The sequence below is a fragment of the Gavialis gangeticus genome, unplaced genomic scaffold, assembly GCF_001723915.1.
Source record: "Gavialis gangeticus isolate Ggan-Ray unplaced genomic scaffold, GavGan_comp1, whole genome shotgun sequence".
In the NCBI taxonomy this organism is placed as follows: Eukaryota; Metazoa; Chordata; order Crocodylia; family Gavialidae; genus Gavialis; species Gavialis gangeticus.
The window spans coordinates 16,433,287-16,456,860 of NW_017728993.1; the positions used below are offsets into that span (position 1 = coordinate 16,433,287).

The 23,574-nt window shown below is 41.7% G+C and overlaps 2 protein-coding genes across 2 annotated transcripts in view; one reads left to right on the plus strand and one right to left on the minus strand.

The window, feature by feature from the left end:
* The window catches only part of CPT2 (carnitine palmitoyltransferase 2), a 108,615-nt gene that overhangs the window by 21,333 nt on the left and 63,708 nt on the right, over positions 1-23,574 (minus strand). The gene's annotated exons all lie outside the window — the stretch shown is intronic.
* Positions 1,439-23,574, plus strand: part of SLC1A7 (solute carrier family 1 member 7) — a 101,075-nt gene continuing 78,939 nt past the window's right edge. Inside the window, exons 1-2 of the mRNA XM_019501284.1 lie at positions 1,439-2,384; positions 3,785-3,864. Of these exons, the coding sequence (XP_019356829.1) occupies positions 2,244-2,384; positions 3,785-3,864 (221 nt within the window). The 5' untranslated portion in view covers positions 1,439-2,243. The remainder of the gene's footprint in view (positions 2,385-3,784; positions 3,865-23,574) is intronic.

Genomic DNA, 23,574 nt, shown 5'->3' on the forward strand with positions numbered 1-23,574 from the left:
AGGCAGAGGGAAACTGGGCAGAAACAGGTTATAAGGGAAAGAGGAGATTGACAGACTGCAGGCAGGGTCAGAGAAGAGAGAATAGGCAGGCTCTGTAACCACTAGACTACACTCCCTGAACTAGACCTCAGGTTTACTGGCTCTAGTCATTCCTCTACTGCCTGTTAATGAGCTGTGATATGTGTCACGCCCCTCCCCAGGAGCTGGCCCTCCCAGATGATAACCTGCCCTGGCTATCCATTACATAGCTGCCTCTTGTGGCAGAGATCTGTGATATAGAACAGTGGAGTTCAACGTTTTGGCCCCACAGATCAGATGAATGGTGCAGGGCCAGTCTGTGGACTGGATCAGCCCCTGTGCCATCCCTGTGCACCTGGATCAGGTCCCAGGGCCTTATGCTGGCAGCCTTATGCTGGCTTAACCTGGCCATGCTTGTTTGGATCTGGGTCCTGGGACTCTATACTACCTCTGCCTGGCCTCATAGTCCAGGATCAGGGCTTCAAGACCCCACACCATCTCCACCTGGCCCCACAAACTGGGATCAGGGTCCTGTTCTACCTCTGGCCCTGTGAACTGGGATCAGGGCCTCAGGGCCCTGTACCACTTCTGCCTGGTCCCACACACTGGGATCAGGTACTGTGCTTCCCTGTGGGCCCAATCTAGATGCTGGGCCACAGCCCCTGGGGCTTCTTACATACCTGTGGGGAGCCCCATGGCCAAGATGTCCCAGCACCAGGGGCTGGATCTGGCCCATGGACTGGGGATTGAGTACCCCTGGTACAGACCTAGCAGTTTCAGCTCTGGTCACAAACCATAGTGGAAACTCACATGTGGTTTTGCATGGCATAATTTCAGTATTTTCTTAGGTTTTTATTTAAAGCCTAGGAGAGCACCTTTGCACACAACACACACACTTGTGATAAAGCACATTAGTAAAATGACAAAGCTGAGCACTCAGAAGTTAGAAACTACAGTAAGGAAGGTTGCTTCTGCAAATTAGTTTGGCTTCCTGGAGTGTGTACATTGTGATTCAGTCTTTAATGTCATGATCACATGCTATTTTTCCAAAGAGCCCTTGCCTCAATGCAGGACACTGCATTCACCTAATGAGCAACAATTCAGTATTTTGTTTTTCCTCTTTCTTCAATATGTAGTCCCATGCCTTATGTACTGGGTGCTTATTCAATGTGTGTTTCTGAAGACAGAACTGCTTTCCCATGGGCTTTTCTATGGCACTCATATGTAATATACAATGCTAAATATAATGTTATAACCCCCACAAATATACAGTATGTTATATGTTTTAAAACATTGCAAAATGCTAAAATAATGGTTCAAACGCTGTAATAAAACGGCAGTGAGTAGTAGCAGCATATGGCAAACAGTTGCAGCAATATATTTTTGTGAGAGTTTCACTTTATAATTCTATCAGTGTTTGAATTCAATTAATGTGATGCCTAGACATACCAAAGGAAAGCAAAGCAATCCACATGGCTTAGTCTGATAATCCCCTGAAAGTAAATTGGCCCCTGCTCTAATCAACATAGTAGAAGGGGAAAAAGTGAAATCATTTCAGTCTCGAGATAACAGCAAATACTAAATCCCATCCCATGCTTTGTATGTTTTTCTACAGTGGAATTCTCTGTTCCTTATGCATCTTAGGATTGCAGTTTTCCAGCCTTTTGCTACATACATTTACTGGAAACAAAACCCAGATCTGCTTCAGTTAATGAAGTTTGGTCTCACCAAGTCTGCCCTGTTGTGATAGTCTGGTCCAAAGTGTTATCTGCCCTGCCTGTTAGGTAATACTGTATGAGACCATACTTTCTGTCTGTTTAAGATCTATCATTTTCACTGCACTCTTTCCAGGCCTGAATATTAGGACACTGTAATGCAAAGGTTGAGCAATGCAAGACAATATTATTTTTCTTTTAAATGGCTGTCCCTTTGTTTTGAACGACTACTACATTCTGTTCTAATTTTCCAGAGTTCCCTAATCTTCTTGCAGGTTCTTAATGATGTAGTCAATAATAGGATTGTTGGTATTAAATTGGAACAATAATGCCAGCTGCATGCTTGGTGGCTATTGGCAGAGGGGTGACCTTGCAGGTCAGCTAAGCAGTACTGGAAGTGCTTTGATCTGATCTATACAGAGCTAGAGCTGCCTCTATTCTAACCAGAGAAGCTGGCGAGGTCTCTCTTCATGGGATGCTGATTCTCCTCCAAAGAGCACTGAGGAGAGCATGGCAATGGCTTTTGATGCAATGCTGGCTCGGATCAAGGATGTTTGTAAAAGAAATGGCTTGCTCATCCTCTCAGTATTGTCTGTCATAGTGGGATGTCTGCTCGGATTCTTCCTTAGGACCAGGCGACTCTCTCAGCAGGTTAGTAACAAACACAGCACTGGGTAGGAAATGCCATAGCTATGTAACAAAGCGTGAGACAGAACAACCTCCAGGATTTCAGGACAGACACTCCAAGATACGGACGTATTTGTTTGCCTGTGTAATATTGTATAGGAGACTACTTTGTTTCCTGTGGGTCTTCCCACAGATTTTACCTTCAATATGTTACACAAACTATCTGTCCTTAAGACAACTGTAGGTCTGGTGTAAGAAGCACATTGTAATGTTACATGTGTAGTTCAAAACACGGGGCTCTGAAACTCAATGAAGTAAAATATTGACTAGAAGTAGTAAAACAGTAACCTGTTAAAACCCGGTGAAAGGGTACATTTCATCTGAACCTATATATCCCCTCCGAACACACACCTTCAATGAAAACACTAGGAACTGTTTTCTGATTCAAATACTCAGAGTAACATATGCTCGTTTTACATTAAGTGTTGTTTGTAAGAACCACATTGAGATAGCCCATTATTTAAAAAAAACAAGTCATTACATTCACTTGGGGATTTCTCCTCAAACACATCTCTGCTGAACTGTTTGGAGGTGCTCATTTCTTTTTGTCCATATTAATCTAACAGACTAGATCAGGAGCATGAAATGCATCACTGAGTTTATACTTTTTGCCAAAGAATATAAAGTTTTGTTTTAAAAAACTGGTATTTAAAAAAAATGTGACAGCTAGACCAGTTGTTTTCTGCTACATGTTAAAAACTTTCCAAGTCCACATAGTAATTTTCATCAAATTAAATGTGCAAAATGAAGAATGCAGGGATTAGACAGTGAGACCTATTAATAGTAGCCCCCAAGGAGACATCTTATTTAATATTTTACATCTCTGAAAGACGGATGGATGATATAATTTAATTAATATGAAGTAAACCTTGAAGAAAGGCTAGGATTTTACTGATCTTTGGGGCTGCTGTCTGTAGCTAACAAATTCTCAGTAGCACCTATTTCACTATATTGCTGCTAATGCAGTACACACACACACACACACACACACATATACACACTCATATATATATATAGTAAATAACTTGGATTATGTAATAAATTTAATTCAGACTAAAATATTATTTTACTCATAGGCACTTAAATACTATGGCTCAAAAATATATGTTATAAAATATATATTTGAGTCATTGAATTTCAGTGTCTATGAGTAAAACAATATTTTAGTCTTTCCTGAATTAGAATTCATTACTTCATTCTAGTTATTTATAAAATTCCATAAACTCCCACTACCTCTGCCATCAGAAGTGATATGCAGTAGCTGCAAGTAATGTAATGTAATCATACCAGCAGCTGTAATATGGTATATGAAAAAAATATCTGGCACATCAAAATAATAAACACCTCTCTCCATATATTTATAGGAAATTAGTTATTTCCAGTTCCCTGGGGAGTTATTGATGAGGATGTTGAAAATGTTGATTCTACCACTAGTTGTCTCGAGGTAAGTAAATACATTGATTTCACCCATAATTTCTGCAGTCTTCTAATGAAGCAAGAAAACGATCTTTTTGTTGTAACTGAATTACTGCTTGAGAGTAAGAACCATTACTGAGAACTGTAGAGTGCATTCATGTTTGTGAGAGATTTATGTACATAGTTTGAAAATACATGGCTTCAGCCATTCTGGATCCACAGAAACATCTTGCCAGAATTTCCTGCAGAAGTATTATTTGTCTATAAACTAGTTTTTAAATGAATTTACCTTCCTTTGCATCTTAAAGGATGATTTATATATTTGAAGCAAAACAAAAAATTAAAATGGAGTGTAAATCTGTCACCATATCAGACTAAATCTAAACATCAGACTACAGTGTAGCAATAGAAATAACAAATCACATGCAAATCATATGAAATGGCACAAGTAATTTAGAATCTTCTAAATTGAAAGAGACACAATTGCAGCATGATGATTATTAAAACGGCATATATGGCCACTGACGACCATATGTTTGCCATTTGCTTTAATTAGAGTGGTGGGAGCTTTGAAAATGAGACTCATAAATCACTTGGAAAACAGAAAAAAATCCCCAAGGTAGATCATGGACTTGAAATATCCCCTGTCTCCTAGGAATTCATGAAATACAAATATGTGTTGTCTGATATCCTGGCTGCATAGTAGGGTTTCTTACTGTGTTTCTATTCCACATCACTTTTAATGTCATTCTCAAAAAAATGATTTCAACCAAATGGGAAACATTTTGTATAATAAGTGAGAGAAAACCGTGAGGAAAAATGGGGTATGTAAAATATGTTTGAATCCTTACTGGCAGCATTTGCCAAAGGTGACTCTAAGGGCTCATTTAGTCAGATCTTCTATAAGGGGCCCAGAGCAATGAGAAGGAATTTGGTTCCAAACCCAAAGCTAGTTTTTTTGCTTTGCTTTGGTTTTGCCAAAAATTCCTATTGCTGTTGGAAAGCACCTGAGAAAGAGTTTAACTAGGAAAGAGCATCCACAGCTGGGAGATTCAGGTTAATGTTAGTGTCTCTCTTGATTTGGTAGGGTGTGCTACACACTTCTAATATTAGCAGAGTAGGATCCTGTAAGCCAGAGGTGTCAAACTCCTGTCCCTTTCCCCCTGTCCTCTGGCCACATCTGAACTGCAGGGCTCCTTGCAGGCCAAATCCAGACATGGCAGTGGTGGTAGGGTGAGTGGCAGCCACCAGTGCGTTAACTAATGCAGCCATCACTCATCCCTCTACACTGTCACACATCCCCAGAAGGGCTACATGCCCTGGATTTCAGTGTTGGGCTCCACCGATGAATTCCTGGCCCTTCTACAAGCCCTTCAGGGCATATAACATGGCCCACAGTTCATACAGTTGGCACCCCTGCTATAAGCATTCTTTATCAGTAAATGCAAGTGTAAATTAGCATGCCTTGTGCAGAAAAGTGTGGCAAATAAACATGCAGTTCAGCTAATTCCTTAAGGAAATATTTCAAGCAAAAATCAAATGTATTACATACAGTGTCTTTAATGCTTACATATCGTACAAACTATAGCATTTTCTCTGTACCAACTATTATTATTATTATATTATTATAGCATGCATTTAAGATGATTGTAATATTCTATATGGTGTTCCTAAACCAGTGGTTCTCAACCTTGTTATACATAAGGCATCCCTCGGAAAATGCCAGGGCTTAATTTTCACTCCCTTTTTGACTACAGAAAAATAAGAGAGTCAGTCTTCAGTTGCAAGAACTCAGAAAGACCTCAACAGGCCAGAATATTTTTAACGCTATGGATTCCTGTGTAAAATCTCTGGGTTTTTCTTGTAAATCATGTTTGTACACCAAACAGTGCTAGTATTGTATGGTACTGTATTGGATGGCACCCTGTGGCATCCTTGAAAAGAACTTGAGGCATCCCTAGGTGCCCTGGTACTCTAGTTGAGAATCACTGCCCTAGACTGTCATCCCTTTGGGGTTTGTAAGCTACTGGTTGTTTGGCACAGCTCTCATGCTGTACAATTCTGGGAACACTTTGGGCTCTATAAGAATAACAACCTTAACGATAACAAAAATTGAAATAAGAGCCCAGTTCTTCAGCTGTTGTTTAGAAATGCATCATATAGGCCAGGGAAGGTATGCACAGCTTTGTGCTAGGCTGGCTGCCATAATTTAGAATAGCTTTTCATCTGCTTTATGTTGCTTTGAGTTGTTCTGATGTAACAGCCAGGTATCAGTGGAACATAGCAAAGCTCCTGCCATGTTCTCTATGCTGACAGCAGCAAGGTGGGGACATGCCAGCTATGCTTAGCTTACCCTACCAGAGAATCACTTCACCCTGGAGTAGCTTTCCCATGCCTACCAATCCCTTACACAGTGCCAGAATCTGGCAGTGGTACAATGCAAAGCTATCAAATAACTGCACAGCATTGCACCTTGTTGCTCTTGCTATCCTTGGATTTTTTCTTAAAGCCCCAGTTCCTGGAGTCAGAGGAACACATCAGCATTTCAGCTTTCATTTAAAAACAAGTTTCAAGTCTCTCAGCTCCAGGGAAGAGCTTAAAATGTGAATTGTTAAGTCTCAAAGAGCAAACAACAAACCAACAGAGTCCAACACTGTAATCTCTTTTAAATTTCTTGTTTGTAAATTGACCTAATGCTTTTTGTAAGATGGGGCCAATTTATGCTATCTGAAGGGCTGGCAACATTTCTATAGATTGTGCACTGTACAATATTTGATAGAGTTACAGAGAAGAGAAATAGGAGATTTTCAGGGAAGAGTTGTAGTGCAAGGGAGAATCACCCATGAAGAAAGAGTGGGATATGGGATGAAGGCTTGAATAGGGCCACAAAAGATCGATGTCCTTTTCCAAAACTTGTAGGACTTTTTCACTTTGATCTCCTCTTCCTTGAAAGAAATGGCAGGAACAGTGGCCTGCAGGGGAAGCCCAGCATCGCTGACAGACAGTCTGAGGATTGCCAGAGCTTCTGGGGTTGCTCCCAGTTTCTGCAGCAAGGCTGGACATGCTCAGCTCGCAGTAGAAGAATGTAAAGGAATTTAAAGGAAACCTAAGCATATCTACTGGAGCAAAGCTGTTTGATTTTTATTTTAAATTACTACATATTGGTAGGTATACAACTCAGGACTGCAATGAAGTATTCCAGAAAATGTGCCCAGTTGTACTCTGGTTAATGTCAATAGGAGTTTTTCCCTTAACTTTAGTGGGAGAAGAAGATGGCACAATGTACTTGTAAAACCAAACAATAAATCAGGCTGTAATAGGGAATAGTCAGCCCTGTTGAGAGACCCCAGCTGTGGCATACAGATAGAGAGTGAGAGCCCCACTAAGGGCTTTAAAAAGCTCTCAGAAAAGAATTCAGAGGAGGGAGATGTGAGGGTGAGCAAAACAGCCTGCTACATGGAGGGGGCAGAGCAAAAAGGCTCCCCTCCTAGCACCAGGGACAGGACATATGGGTTGGTTTTGTTTGCTTATTTATTTGTTGGTTTATTGCTTAAAAACTATATCTTATTTGGGAGGACTGGTTGAGGAACTCATCAAGGAGCAAAACACACCTGCAGAAGTAACCTGCTTACACAGACCCATCCAATTAACACACAGAGATAATATGACTACCAAGGCAAAAGAAAGGAAGGCAGCAAAAATGGTTGGAGGGAGGGAATAAACTTAACAGACTTTAATAACCTGTCCCAAAATCTGCAGCTTAACCTGAAGCTTGTGGTGGGGCAAAAGGCAGGTGAATTGCTGCTCAGGGGGCTGGTATCAGACTAAACCCTTTTATTTCTAGGTCATTAATTCCAATATGCCCAAAGACACTGAAAGGTGTTCCCCCTCCTTTGATATGGGTGGTCAGCCAAATTTAGATCCCTGCAGATTGTCTCATTACAAGGTGAAATGGATGATGGAGTTGGACGTCTTGATATGACCATATGTATTTACTGAGTTCTGTGCACTTACCTAGTTCTGTGTCCTCCGTGCAGGAGGAATCAAACAGGAGACTGTTTATGGCTCTAAGATCCCTTAGTCAGTGTGGACTCCATGAGTCTTCCCAGTTTTCTCTCACAGCTGTGTACCATTACATCTGTGGTCAAGCCTAGAGCTTTCTTGCTGCCACCTCTCAGCTGTCTGCTGTTCCTGATGTCACTAATACAGATGCGCACATCATCTCAAAACCGTGAACAGCAATACTCCCTCTCCCTCTGCATGTTTCTAGTTCAGGCCATGACACACCTGTGTTTGGAGTGAAGGTTGCCATTGTTTCAGCTGCCTGGTTACCTAAAGGAGTGTCATAGCTTCTTCCAGCTATCAGAAATTAAGGGCACCCCAGTGTCAAAGCAGTTTAACTTCAAACAGCTGTTACTATCTGATATGCTTATGTAGTAAGTGTGTCCTCATTTTGGTACAGGTGACAGGTGTCTACAGAAAAGGAGAAAAGCACTTCTTCCAGACCTCTTTGTGGAAAGACTCAGGGCTAGATCCAATACAAGATTTAGGCACTTATGAGTTAAGTGCTGCAGTGTCTAACTTTTAAGCACGTGGCCCCCAGAGTGGGAGCCCTGAGTTAGGTATGTAGTAGGTTCCCTGTGCATTGCACAGGAGGAGTCAAATGCTTCTGAATGATAAAGAGCCATTCAGAACCATCCAGAAATGCTCCAGAGAGGGCTGTTTCTTAACCTCTATCCTCACCATAGTTTGGGGGTCTGACCAGAAGGCTGTGGTCCACCTCCATTCTTCCATAGAATAGGCAGGATTGTTGTGGTGGTGTTGCCAGTGCTCACCTTTTATATAACAGCCTAGTGGCTAGAATACCCTCTCAGGAAGGGGAGGCCTGAGTTCAATTCCCTCCTCAGTCTGAGGTAGTTCAAACCCCCATCTCCCAGAAGAGAGCCCTATGTACCCAGCTAGAGGATGTTCTGAGTTGGGCCCTGACCCACCCTCCAGCTGAAGTTGTTTTACTGTGCAGCAAAACTGTTCAGATTCATTGGGCCAGAAAAAGAGAATACAAGAGTGTGTCTTCTATCACTTTAGCATGAGGGCGGTTGCCTACAAGAGGGGGTCCTGGGTTCTGGTCCCTGCTCCAAGCACTGTTTCTTTATTTTACATTAAATAGTCATTGGATAAAATAGATAAAAAGTCCCTGAAGCAAGGACCAGTGCACAGGATGGCCTCTTCCTAGGTGAGTGCCCTTTCAGGAAAGCTGCAGTCATTCTTGCTCTTGCTCTCCTATGGCTCTATAAATATTGCCTATACTACTGTAGGCACCTGTGTCCTTTATTGGATCTAGCCCTAAGTACTGAGAAGATATGGAGACTGAATGGCCTTTGTACCTCTAAAAGAGGTCTCTCAAGTCAGTAAGGAGGTATACCAGCAAGGTAGAGTGGTGAAATTCAAACTGCTTGTGCCTGTAACTTTCAAAAATCACTGAATCTTGCACAAAAACAGTGTAATTCTTTTTAAAGAGAAAAATGGTAGGAATGAGTAGAGTTTAAGAAGAAACAGCTAAGACAGGATGCACAGAAAATGCTCTAAGTATCAAATATGTTAAAAAAGAGACTTTTAACAAAAGACCGGAAGATGTTATGGCTATTAAAATAATGAGGTTAATTATAATGATATTAAAATATTTAGAGACTACAACATATGATGGAAGAATTATTACAAGATCATTTCTGACACTTGAAAAATCTAGTGGTAAAATCTTAGAAATGGCATATAATTTTATTCCAAAATGAAATAAATCTTTGGCTCCGAGATTTTTGGACCTAATGTGGCTGTTATTGGAATTGTTGTAGATCAGGATTAAACCCTGCACATGTTAGCAGGTGGCTAGAAACTAAAAAAAAAAAGTCCCTCTGGAAATACCAGATAGGTTGATTTAAGTGTGTAGTCTCAAAGAACATTGAATTTGAAGACAGCAGGAAATGTCAAGACCTTTTCAGAGAAGCAGTTGTGTCATGTATAAGGAAGTAATATATGGGCTGAGTAACAATCATAAGTGTTTGAGAGAGTTTACAATCTGTTCTTGAAGTACTTAAGGGGGAAATGCCACAAGATCAAACTTTGGGACACTGATAAATGTAGCTGTAGTTGTCTGATGTATTGTACGTACTGTACGTGCCCGTATACACACTGGATGCTGAGATTAAAACAGTTTTATACTCTTTAAAGAGTAGAGGAAGTGAGAATACTAACTGGCCAGGGAAAATGTAACAGGTTACTGGTATAAACCAGATCTTGAATTTATAACCTGCACCTGGACTGTGCTCATCCTCTGCCCATTTCCTTCCCAGTGATTTTGGGGCAAGGGCTGTCTATTATTCTATGTCTGCAAAAGTCCTCAGGGGCTTTGATTCTGATGTGGAGGCTGTTGCAATGCAAGGTAGAACACGTTTTCTCTTTATATGAAGAATATTACATTAGAAGTCTGTGCACCAGGCTTTACCCCCAATCAGCATGGATGTGCTTAATGCAAATGAGGTGAATGGGAGGTGCAAATTCTTATCTCACTTGCCTGGGCCCAGACCATTAGCTAGACTCATTCACATTAATGAATAATCTGAACCAAAGTTTTAGACTTTACCAAGAAACTACTGCTGTATAAGCAAAGCTCTGTGCCATTTACATGCTTAATACTGTACTATACTACCTAACCCAGCAGAGGGCTCTGTTCTAGAAGACTAAACATCCTTAACTGTATCTGAATATCCATCCATGTTATCCAGCACTCAGGTGCACTGAAAGCATATAAACCAATGTCATCAGTGGCATATTAAGATTTGTGCGAGTGCTAACTTCTTCCTATCCAAATCCCCATTCCAACCCACCCCCCCAAAAACACTAATCTCTCTGAATCTGTTTTAATATAACCCTTATTTTTTAATTCTTTGATTTGTGACCCTCACCCACAGTTAATACTACTCCATGCTGAATGGATAGGCTGGAGATATCTAGGTAAGAATTTCAGCCTATCACATTCCTTGAATGTTTAGCATGATTAATCAAACCAAATTTCAGTAGTTGGTGCCTGTATCTCCCCCTGATTACCAAAAGCACTGTCCTTTCTGGGAAGTAAACAGCTGGTCAGGACTTCCTGGCAGCACCATCTCACATTAATTAGTGCTAATGTAAAAATTCTGGCCAAACATATGCTTCACAGACTACAGAAGAAACAATTCACAAACATGGAGATCAGCTACAGATCAGGAAGGACACTGCTTGCCGAATAACCGTTGGTGGCATGAGTCCCTTGCAGCTGATGATGACATGGCAGGGCCATAATGGGCCCGCAGGCCTATGCCTAACAAGTCCAGATGAAGATCTTCCCCAGGCTGGCCCAACAGTGCACAGCCGTCAGCTATACAGGATTCAGCATATAGCCTGGAGGGTTTAAGGTACTCCTGAATTTTGGAAGCATATTTTGATGCCCACTCTAAGGTCATAGGTCACCTTCATGCAGCATGGCATGAACAGGATTGGCCCTAAGATACATTACTTTGTCATAGAGAAATAGTTGGAAAGCAGCTGTCCATGTTTGCTCTGCCACACACATAATCATGGAGTGGTCTCAGAGAGAGACGTTCTTGACAGCTAAGTCTTTCCATAAGGCTCTAAAATCCAGGTCAGCTCACTGTGGAGTCAAAGGCTTTCATTACATTAAAAAAATAACACAGAGGTCAAGATTTTGTGGTTGGTGCTTCTGCTGGGGTTGCTGAGCAGGGAAATTCATGCTGATGTTATGCTTGGGACCCATATTATGATTCCAGAAGCTTCCATTTTATATGGTGCTACAGCTGTGAATTGAGAAATCAGAGAAGACCTTGTCAGCATGGCCAGAAGTGAGAGTCTGCTGTAGCTGTGACTATCAGATCTCTCTCCTTTGCCATTATAGATTTTGGTCTTGTGGGAGACTAGCTGTATCGCAAATCAGCCGGTCAAGAGCTTGCGACTGTAGATTTCAGCAGGGATGCTGTCCAGACCGCACGGCTTACCGTGCTTCATAGATGTTTCACATGTAGGTAGCAGCTCATCCAAAGTGAGAGCAGGCTCCTCTTCTCTGTCAGTAGCCATACTGACACTGAGAAGATATTGGAAGTGTTGATCTTAATGTTGCTTTATGCCTTTACAGTCCATACATTTTTGTCTCTGCTTTTGGCTGGTGCGTGTTATCATGTCCCAGGTCAATCTGTTCGCTGCCTTGAGTGCAGCATGGGATATGTGAATGAGGTGTCTGTCACCATATGCCTTCAGTTTGTCAGCTTTGATACTCCACTAGAGATCCTTCATGTAACACAGCCTTTCACAGGAAGTCCAAGTCAGGCTTTCTGTAACCCAGCAAGCCAGCAGCAGAGTCCAGATGAGCAAGCACAATTTCATGAAGACTTCCGGTTCAAGCTGAAATTAAAAGGCTGTGCCATTGTCATCATACCAGTCTTGGTGTCACCTCATTACAGAGCCAACAGAGGTGGCACTCAGCATCATAAAAGGCTTGCCACTTTTCCTTAGAGTTACCTTTGGTAGAAAAGACTTCAGCAGCAGACAGAGCAGCAGTTAGCTTCACACATACTTCTTTACAATTGCCCTTTCACTACTTAGTTTTCATATCCAGCCTTCATGGCTGCTTTGCAGGTATTATACAATGTTTGGGGCAGGGAAGCAGTTAGCCATGTTAATTTGAAGTCTGATGTTTGGGGCAATTTCTAGGGACAATTTAGAGCAAATCATGCTGTAATCCATCCAATATGGTGCCACACATGGCAAAAATTACTCTGCAGTAGTTTAAGGCTTTCTCTGTTCTGTTCAGGGCCTATTCAGTTGGTGAAGGTCCCCAATTTGTACTTGGCCTACAAAAAAAAAGGAGCAAGGTACCATTCATGTTGGCACTTATTGTGTGTTGAACTAACATGCAAGGTCAGGCTATGGCCTACCTAGGCATGCCAAGATAAATTTGTCAGATTTGGGGAGAAAACTAACTAGGGTAACCAGCTCACCATAGAAGCTTTCCTCTTTCCTTTTCAGGACTTGTTATAATTGATATATAACCATTCAGGATGTCATGCTAAGCTAGTTGACAATGCCACTTCCAATTCATGGGGACTGAGAGATGAGGATGTAATGCAGCTGCCTTAGGGTGGCACTAAGCCTGCACAATACAGGCACCATACTAGGACAGGGCTGCCCTAGTATGAGCTGCCATAATGCTTAGTAGCTTTACTTAAATTGTGCATATGATTCTGCTATATCTGAGTTCCTTTAGAGACTCAGCCCGTTTTCTTTTGCTTTGGATTTAATTATAATTTTTTATTTAACACTAACAATTTGCTAGACGGGTAGGAAATGGAATTCATCCATTTCTGAATCACAGAGAAACTTGTTTCTTTTGTTTATATTTCAGATTTCAACAGCTACATTTGGGCTGAGTTCATTTTGTTCCGTTAAAATATTACAATGCTTAGCCCTCCAAGTATATTATGCATGACACAAATGTGTCTATATTAATTTATAATTTAGTATATTTATTGCTGGATACATCTGAGAGTGTAATAAGTGTTTGGGTACTTTGCCTTTTTGTGGCAAAATTAATGACTAAATATAGAGCAATCTTCCGTTAAAGAGATTGCTATCCATAATGTTATCAGTTCTGGTATTCTTTATCCTTCTGCTTAGATTCTCCAGTGGGTCATCCTCACACCTACTGTTTAATTAGGGAACTACTTCATTAGAGCACCTCAAAAGGGCTTTATCTAGTTTGGGAGGATTTGTTTGCCCTTCAAAACGTGCTTTTATTATACATCAAAATATTGTCTCAGTCTCCTCTCTGTTTTCTAATGGGACCGTAGTGATGTTCCAAAACTGTTAAATATTTGTTCTTCTCTTTCAAGACCTGTTTATTTGCAGACTTCTGCCTGTGAATACTCCCTAAACAACTTAATAATATATTCATGTTCTTTGAGGATCTGGGGCTTACTTAAAACGTTCTTTGGGCCGGATGTTCAGCTTGTCCAAATACTGTTCCTCAATGTTCTGTTTGTTATCACTTTGGGGTGATATTTGGTAATGTGTTGCAGATTGGTGGTTCTGTACCAAATTCCCACTTTCAGTTTGGTGCAAGGAAAACATTGCACCTCTAGATTTAGATTAGCACCCGCACACTGAATTTATAGAAATGTCTGTCTCATCTAGGTCACTAGAATAGCAGTCCTGGACAGATATACAGCTCTCTGAAGGAATTTGACTGTTGGCTCTTTATGATCAAATGTAACCTAGGAAACACAACGGGGGCATGTGTGCCATATCTTTGCATCAGCTAATACTAGTTTTACATGAATGATGATGAGATCTGACCTGAGTGCAAGGTTATCACTGCTAATCCACTTCTGGTCCTGGGAAATCTGTTACTGTATTATCCTGACAAATTGACATAATTTGAATTTAAAAACAGGAACTGGACTGTATGATGTAAAGTGTCTTCTCCAGATCTCCTTTTCTGAATATTAGTCACCCCACTATTGGACATGCACAAGCTAACACTAAATTGGGTACCCAGGAGAGAGTATCACAGTGGAATCATTTTAGTACTGCATTATCTAATGGGGTTGAGAAGTCACTGCAGCAATGTTGCCTATGATTTGATAAGGATCCTTCTTAGAATACTATTTATTCAGTCCTGGGCCTTTTGTTAAAAGAATAGTTCCCCATAGAAAAATGATAATCTGCTGTTTGAAACACGAGTTTCTTTGTTTTGTAACATTAATATCTGTAACTTGTTCAAGGCAAATGGTATCATGTCAGTATTTTTCATTTACAAATCTTATCTGAACATATCTCCCCAAAACACAAGAACAGACTTCCTGTTACTGGTTAACTGTTTTCTTCTAAAATTAAGACCACAGTAAAGTTAAATACCTGCGTACAACACCAAGCGATGTCCTTGATTTAGCACAACATGCTTATTTTCAAGGATGAATGCAGCTGGAGCCATAAGGGGAAGTTTGTGCTGTCCATTTCTGCCAACAAAAAGTGTGTGCAAGTGTCCTTTACTAATTTGATCATGGTCATTGTGGTTAATTAAATAGAAATTGTAGGCATATACTGCAGAGATGTGGAAGAGATCTGAAGGATAAGCTAATCTAGGGCTGTTCAGATCTGGTGAGGCTGTGGGCCCCAGATGACACTAGCATGTGTTGCACAGGTTGCACGCTGGGGGGGTGGGCCCCTAGGAACCCCTCACTGCATGGGCTGCACAAGCAGCATGCAGACCCCCATCCTCAGCCATGGAGGCTACATTAGCAGGACATGAACCACTCCCCCACCCCCCAGGCCTTTTCCCCTTGCACAGCAGTGAGAGAGGTGACTGCGCAGGCCCATGCCCTATATATTAACTGCTTGCAGACCCCATGTAGACTGTGGACAACATCCTGGCCCTTTGTGGGCCACATGTGGCCTGCAGGTAGTCAGCTGGGCAGCCCTAATCTAGTCCAACCGCCTGCACAGAAAAATGATGTCCTGTTCCTAAGCCATACCAAACATACATACTTTCTGAAAACCACAACTTCCCTAAGCATTTTCCATTGTCCTGTTGTTCTTACAGTGAGTACATTTTTCCTGAGATTTGATCCAAATCTGCTTTGCTGTAATTTAAAAACTCACGGTGGCAAGGAAGAACAATTTTTGCCCATCTTCTTTGTGGCAGCTCTTCAAATATTTAAAGTCTGCTATCATGTCCCTTTCTCCAAAGTAAATGTACCTAGTTTCTTCAGCCTTTCTTCCTACAGCTTTTATTCCAACCCAGTTATCATCTTTGTCATTTATACCTGGATCCTCTCTAGTTTCTCTACATACTTCTAAAAATGTGGTACCCAAGATTGTATGGAGTAGTGCAGCTGAGACCTAACTACTGCTGAGCGGAGTGGCATTATCACCTGTCCTTTTTTTGCCACAGCATCACATTGCTGACTCATGATGAATTCATGATCCACCATAATCCCCAGATCCTTCTCATCCATGCTATTGCATACATATGCTAACATACAGTTAGCCTCCCTTCTGTATGTTTCTTCTTCCCTATACCACTTTACATTTGTCTTTTTAATGACATTTTGTTATTTACAGCATAATTTTCCAAAATATTTGCAGCCTCTCACATTTATGTATTGTCTTCAGATTTGAGCAGTAAAAGACCAGTTCCTGTTCTTGCATCCAAGTCATTAGAAATGCTAAACAGCACCGAGCCCGACACAGAGCCCTGTGAAACAGCCTTTGACACTTTCTGCCAGTCTGACATTAATTCATTAATAGTTATTCTTTGCTTGCTGTTATTCAACCAATTAAACATTCTCCCTGTGGTAATTCTTTCTAGTCCACATTTCCCCTATGAACTTACAAGAATGGCATATAGGACTTTGACAAAGTCTATCTGAAGTCCAGGTGTATAATATCAAACACTTACCCCTTACCCATTAAATCAGTAACCTTGTAAAGAAAAAAATCAAAGTGGTTTGGCCTGTTTTGTTCCCCACAGATCCATGCTAGAGGTCACTCTTTCATCCTCCAAATATGTGGAAATTGAATTTATAATTTGCTCTAGTAACTCCAGGTATTGAAGTCAGACTAATTGGTCTCTATGTCCTTTGTCCACCCTTCTTCTCATTTTAAAGATGGGCAATATATTAGCCTGTCTCCAGTTGTCTGGATCTTGTCCTTAGCAACTTTGTCAAGTTGTAACTTGTTTTTTGCCTTTGTTTTTCTGATTGCTGTCCCTACATGTTCATGATACTCCTTTGTATAATTCCTTATACCCTTTCTTCCTCTGTACATAACTCTTTCAATTGTCATAATACTAAAAAGCTCCTTGTGAGGCCTCATCAGTTCTTTGCTGTTCCTATCATCCTTCTAGTGTACTGGAACAGCTTGATGTCAAGCCTCCAATATTACATCCTTTAAAACCAGCCAGTCCTCTAGGTCTCCTTTTTCTTTCATTTTCTCTCTCCTCGGGAGTCCAATGGAACTAAACACTCAGCCCTTTCCTAAAAAATATTTGTTACATAGGGTCTATTGCCAAGGGAGGTATTCACTTTTATTTCCTGTACAAAGAAGTGAGACTTAAAGAGGTGGGATGTAGGGTGAAAAGCAAAATTTGTCTTGAATGAGAGCAAAAGAAAAGGATTAGACAAGGTTAAGGTGAACTGGTCAAAGAGCAAGAAAATTTGCTGTAACTATATTGTTTTAAATGATCCATATTTCTACTATGTTGTAGAAATTAAATTAAAATTCACATGCTGACAATCCTGTTGTAAGAAATTGTCCTATCTAAATACACAGATGAAAATTGTACTCCACCTTCTTTGGAGACTACATATATTAAGCTATATGTCAGTTCCTTGAATGTCTAGATAAAATTCATGAGCAATAGCTGAGTTTAGACACTCAGGGCAGACTCTCCTACATATTCTTTCTTTTTGTCAGGAGGGTGAAAGGAGCTGTACTTGTTTAGGTATCTGCATGTGGTATCTCTAGCATGGGGATAATTCTTAGGGGCTATAGAATAGCACAGCAGCTGGACTATCAACCATCCAGACTCTTGGAGAGAGAGGGCTGGCCAGAGCCCAATGTTATAATGGCCTGCAGCAGCTGTGGAAAATAAAGTGCAGTCTCAAGCAGCCCCTGAGGTGCTCTAAGTTGCACCAACTCCATGCTTGATGAGCCGAAAAGCACATTGAGCCATCTTTCCTCCTCCCTAACCCCCAACATCTACTTCTGTGTCAGGCTCTGCTTGGTGAGAGCAGAGGATCTAGTTTTCACTCCCATGAAAATCTGATTACAGAAAAAGAGGAGAGAAGACACATTAGCTTTTATTTTTTCTAATTTCAAGGAAAGAATTTCAATGAAAATTGAAATTGTTATTAGCAATTATAAGCAGATGACAAGAAGGCTATATCTCAGAGCTCTGCCTTCTTCAAAGTAGATGTGTATGGCTGTTCTTGTGGTCTTTCTTGTTTTCCCCAATTTGTAATGCCAGAAAAAACACTGCTTCTACAATTATGTCTGGAGGTAAATGTTAGCACTGGTGAAAAGGAGCTGGACTACCAGCCTAGGAAGCTGAACTCAACTTACCCACAGAACAGGTACAGCAGCACTACAATCTCCCTCCACTGCTCTGTTTATCAACTCTGCCCAAGAAGGCTCAGTCTTCAGTGACTCATACAGTCCTTAGTCCCTCTGCTGAGATTACCAAGTCAGCCAGTTATGGTGACAGTTTTGTTACATAGATTTCACTTAACTAAGATGTGGTCTAAAACCATCAAAACCCTTGTACACAAACCACCTAACCCTTGTTGGTACCTTTCGCTTTTTTATAAGCTGGGCTTGAGTCACAGAATCATAGAAACGAAGGGTTGGAAGGGACCTCGAAAGATCATCGAGTCCAACCCCCCTGCTCTAGGTAGGAATACTGATTAAATCAAATGATCCCAGCAAGGCATCTGTTCATTTCCTCTTGAAGACTTCCAAGGTTGGGGACTGTACCAGCCCCTTGGGAAGTCTATTCCAGATTCTGGTCACCCTCACCCTAAAGGAATTCTTCCTTGCATCTAACCTGAAACCATCGTCTAACAGTTTATGGCCATTGTTCCTTGTCCTCCCCTGGGGCACCCTAGTGAACAGTTTTCTCCCAGGTCCTGATATTCACCCCTTACATGCTTACAGACATCCACCAAGTCTTCTCTTCCCCAGGCTGAACAGTTCCAGATCCCTTAGTCTTTCCTCATAAGGTTTGTCCTCCAGGCCCTCAATCATTCTTGTGGCCCTTCTCTGGACTCTTTCAAGATTCTCCATCTTTTTTGAAGTGTGGCACCCAAAACTGGACACAGTCCTCCAGCTGGAGTCTCACCTGTGCTAAGTAGAAAGGAAGTATCACTTCCTTAGCCCTGCTTGCCATGCATTGGCTAATCATGCATCCCAGTATGCTATTATGGATCACCTGATCTCCAACACAGCAACCATGTAACATGAAGAGAGAGACAATGGAGTAAATGTAGCACTAAATATCATAACTGTTGCTATTTACTATAGCTGCAGGGACACTAATATGCTTTTTCAGTGCAATCAGTCATGGAAGGAGAGTCTTATTACTTAAATGAAGTATGGCAAAGGGAAGGTTAATGAACAGTGGAGAAGGGAAAAAGATGTGAGATCAAAAATGCTCATTATTCCAAAGGCTTTTTGTTATCTCCTCCTAAGATTTTATTTTACATTTCTGGTAATATATTAAGATCTGGGAAAGCAAGAGCAGAAATACACAAAGGAAACAAAATCTACTACATACAATGAATCGGTTGTTCGTGAGATGGATAAGATGGGTAAACTTCAGAAGGCACATCCTAGGCCTGGAAAGGACAAAAAGTTCTAACATGTGTATAATGCACAGCTCCCTGTGGATTACTCCGTGTTACATTATTACTGGAACACAGCACTGTGGCTACTGCCTCTGGCCCCAGTCCAGCCCTCCCATACATCTCAAGTGGGGGCTGCCACAAGGGATGACGTAAGGAATTCTTCAGGAATAGTTCAGGTCATCTGGCATTAGTGTTTGACCCCCACATTAAATGTTGTGGTACAAGTTTCTGTTCTACCGGTAAAAAAAGCTGCATGATACTTTAGTAAAAAAGTCATGTTGCAAAGAGTTAAGTATGACATAACAACTAAATAGAATTGATCCAATAGAAATTGCATAGGAAATATCTATAGGGATCTAATTTTTCAGGATGCATGTTTGTTATCACAGAGTGAACTGGTGCAGAAAGAGTGGTTACAAATTGAGCATGAGTAATTGGTAGGCCTGTCTAAACCTTCTGTAGCCTTCTAAACTCATTTGAATACTTGAACAGTTTCATAAATTAAGCAATGACATGCAAGGTTGGAGGAGTTGGATGCATTTACTCTGTTACCTCAGGATAAAAACATCTGTGAATCATAAACAGTTGAATGAATTTGACGTTTGTTTATCCATAATTCAAGCTGCCTGTGTTTTAAACTCGATTTGTTCTATTCTTATTCTGAAAACATATGAAAGAGCCGAGGACGGAAAACTGACAGTTATTAACTGTATATTACCATAAATCTAAAGCCTTACTGGCATATTTTATATTTAATTTCACTTGCATCCTGACCTCTGGCTTGCGAAAATAAATTTTCTTTCTCAGAGCAGTTAGAGTCAACAAAACCACTTGCATTTTCTGAATGCAGAGAATGCTACAATTTCTTGGCTCTTTTTTATCTCTCTGAGATCAGAGGCTGCCGTACACTGCCTCCTACCACAGTGGGTCTACTGGACACTTCGAGAAAGCCCCAAAGTGACATTTCTGCTGCAAGGATAGAGCTATTAGGCAGTAGCAGATATCAGTAGGACTAGAAGTAATAAATCCTGCCGTTAATCCATGCTAAGATTAAAGCCTTGAATGTCCTCAAATTACTGTCTCTGCACTGGATTCAGGTAGTATGCAATGAGGGGGAAGGAAGACTCAGAAGGAAGATTTGAGGGTTGGTAAGATCTTGTGTTGTTCTTTCTTTCCATGCCCTAAAATATTTCTCAAAACTATAGTGCCACCCAGCCTAATGGGGAAAACCTGTGTTCATGGCAGGCAGGACCTATGTGTGCATTTACTTTGGCAGGCAAGGTTCTTTGGGTAGATGTGATCTCTTTTATTAGAACAACTGAGTAGTTGGAAAAAAGTTCTTTGCAAACTTTTGGGCACAATCACCCATCTTTAGGCATAGGGAGTCTCTGCTGTTCTGAGACTCCAAGGAATGAAAGAGGCTAAAAGTGTGACAGGATGTTAGTGAGAATGTAAATAGGTGGAAATTAGGAAAATAAAAGATACAGAAGGGCCGGGATGGGAGAAACAAGGGGTGGGGGGGAAAGCCAAAGGTAAGTAAGGGAGACTCTACTGTAGTAGTTTTCCAAGTTAGAAAAGAGGCTGTTTGTGAAAAAATAAATAGCTGAAAATTAGGAAGACAAAGGATAGAAGAGGAGGGGAGGGAAGGGGAGGAAGGGGTGGAAATTAAAAGTGTAAAAGGTCAGGTTTGGCAGGTACCTGGTGAATCAGGTGTCAGATAGGTTGTAGTGTGTCATAAATCCACACTGTCTATATTGGGTCCATGATTATTTGTATCTTGCAGATTTATGAAGTGAAGTTCGTGGGGTCGTCTATGAAAGGTGTTTTGTAAGTTCCCTTTGAGGATTAGAACTGAGAGATCAGAGAGGGAGTGATTGTCCTGTGCCCCCATAGGTGGTTGGGTATTTTTGTTTTTGATAGATTTTCATGTGTGTTCATTCTGGTGCACAGTTGTTGCTTGGTTTCTCCTGCATATTTTCCATTGGGGCATGTGGTGCACTGGATGAGATGTATAACATTTCTGGAGGTGCAGCTGTAAGATCCAGGAATGATGATGTTTCTGTTGTGGGGTCTAGTTATGGTGGGAGTAGTGGAAATGTGTTGGCAGGTTTTGCTTTTTTTGTCTTGGCATGGTCTAGACACATTTGGTATGGTTTGGGTCACAGGGAGTTTGCTTGTGATGATGAGGTTAGTGAGGTTCGGTGCTTGTTTAAAGGCTAGGATGGGTGGTTCTGGAAAGAGCTCTTTAAGAACTGGGTCTTCTTTTATTATGGGTTGCATTTACTGTGTTTCTTTAAAACAGCAGCTTTGAGGTAGACTAGCAGGTATTTAATGACATATCTCCTGCATCATTTGGGGCCCTCCTGAACTAGTACAGATCTGACTGATATGCTGTAAGAAAACAGAATACATGGATGGAATTGGGACTGCGTTTGGGACAAATAGGGTTCCCAGTTTATTATTAACACCAAAAATCTAGTCAAAAAGCAAGAAGGAAATTTTGTGGAAATTATTTCATTTTTTGGTCAAAATTTTGAACATTTTTCTGATATCTAATATTACATAAATACAGTTTTAAAAAGCTTCAAGTTATGATGAGGCATTTGCCCATTTCAGATTATTTTGTCCATGATTCAGCTTCACTTATGGGTCCAGTTTTTGCGAGGAGCGGGGGGAAAGTGAAAAGGAGAGACTATTTCTGTCCAAGTCAGCCAGGTTCTTTCATGCAGGCTTTGCACCTCTGTCAGAGTCTAAGAGCAGATTGAGGAAGAGCCAGTGTATTGCCCTGTGTTGCTCTGTCCTCCAGAACGTTCTGTCTGGGGCCTTCAGTCGTCTCATTTCCCAGCTGACAGGAGTCAGCGGAGGGGCAGAGGCTCTTCCTCTTTTTCTGTACACAGGATTACTGCAGGAGCTGTGATGGTTGCGGTCACTCTGCTGGAGACAGGTAGTGAGTCGCAAGTTCAGCATTTCTCTCTGGGACAAGAAGGAGAAGCTGAGATGGCTCAGAGAAGGAGGAAACACCTCTCTACTTGGGCAGGGGGCTGGACCCCATGATCTTGCAAGGTCCCTTCTCCAGGAAATCTATGAAATCCTCCACTAAAGCCAAACCTGCACAGAAAAGAGGTCAGAGGTGGTCTGCATGTGAGTCTCAGAGCTCACTTTTGGACTTAATTCTTTTGCTGCCTCCGTGACCCCCCAGCCTCGGCAGTGAGGGGCGAGTGGCGACCATCTGCAGGCGCCACCAGCAGCATTGGTGGCACTTTTCACAGGGGGTGCACTGCCAGTTGCAGGGGGTGCACATGCTTATGACCCACTATGCATCGTCAGTGCCCCCTGACAGTGTCTTAGAGCAGCCCCATGGCTGCCATAGGAATGAAACACGCAGATAAGGATCTGAATGTCACACAGACACAGGCTGAGCGTTCATGCCCTTGTTCCCTTTCTGTGCTAGCAATAAAAGTTAGGGCAGGAGTAGGCAAGAGGCACAGGACCACCTCTCCACTTCTACAAGATCAGCCTTGCACTAGAGTGATTGTCTTGTGATCCACAGAGCTCAGGAAATTCTGGGCAGATGCATTTTTTAAAATAATTTCCTTTATTTACATGCTTCAGTGTAAAATTCCTCCTTTACACTGCCAAACTTTTTTTTTTGTCATCACTCTAAAGTCTTTAAGGTTTATAGTAACAGTCTGTTCCAAAATGGCAGAATGGAATAGCTTCTTGCTCAGATCAGGAGAAGGCTGCAACTCCATCCTCATCTGTAGACATCTTCATAAATGGATTGTCTTGAAAAAGGTTAATTTGTCATTTACCAGTGTCATTTGCCACTACCCTGGCAGTAGTGGCCAGGGACGGATCCAGAGGGGGTGCAGTAGCTTAGCTGCAACCCTCCTTTGGATTGGACTGCACCGTGGAGCTTCCAGGGACTTTTTGAAGTTCCCAAAGCCAGTGAAAATACTCTCTCCCTTCCATTTCCTGCTCAAAGAAATGCCCTCTCCCTGCCCCTTTCCTACATCCCCACCTCTCCTCCCCATTCCCTGCCTGCCTTTCCCTGCTCTTCTGCAGGTGGTGAAGCACTAGAGCTATTCCTGCCTGCTGTGCAGGGCCTGGGCTCAGCTGGGGATGGGGATGGGGACAGTGGCAGCAAAGATGGACAGGGGTTCCCCTTTTCTGTGCTGTGACGGGGCAGTAATCCTGTTACTATTGCCCCTTCCCAAATGAGCTCAGCCCCTGCTCAGCCTGGCTGGCTCTGAAACTTCCCTGTGCCCCAACTGTGGAGAATACGGTGGGGT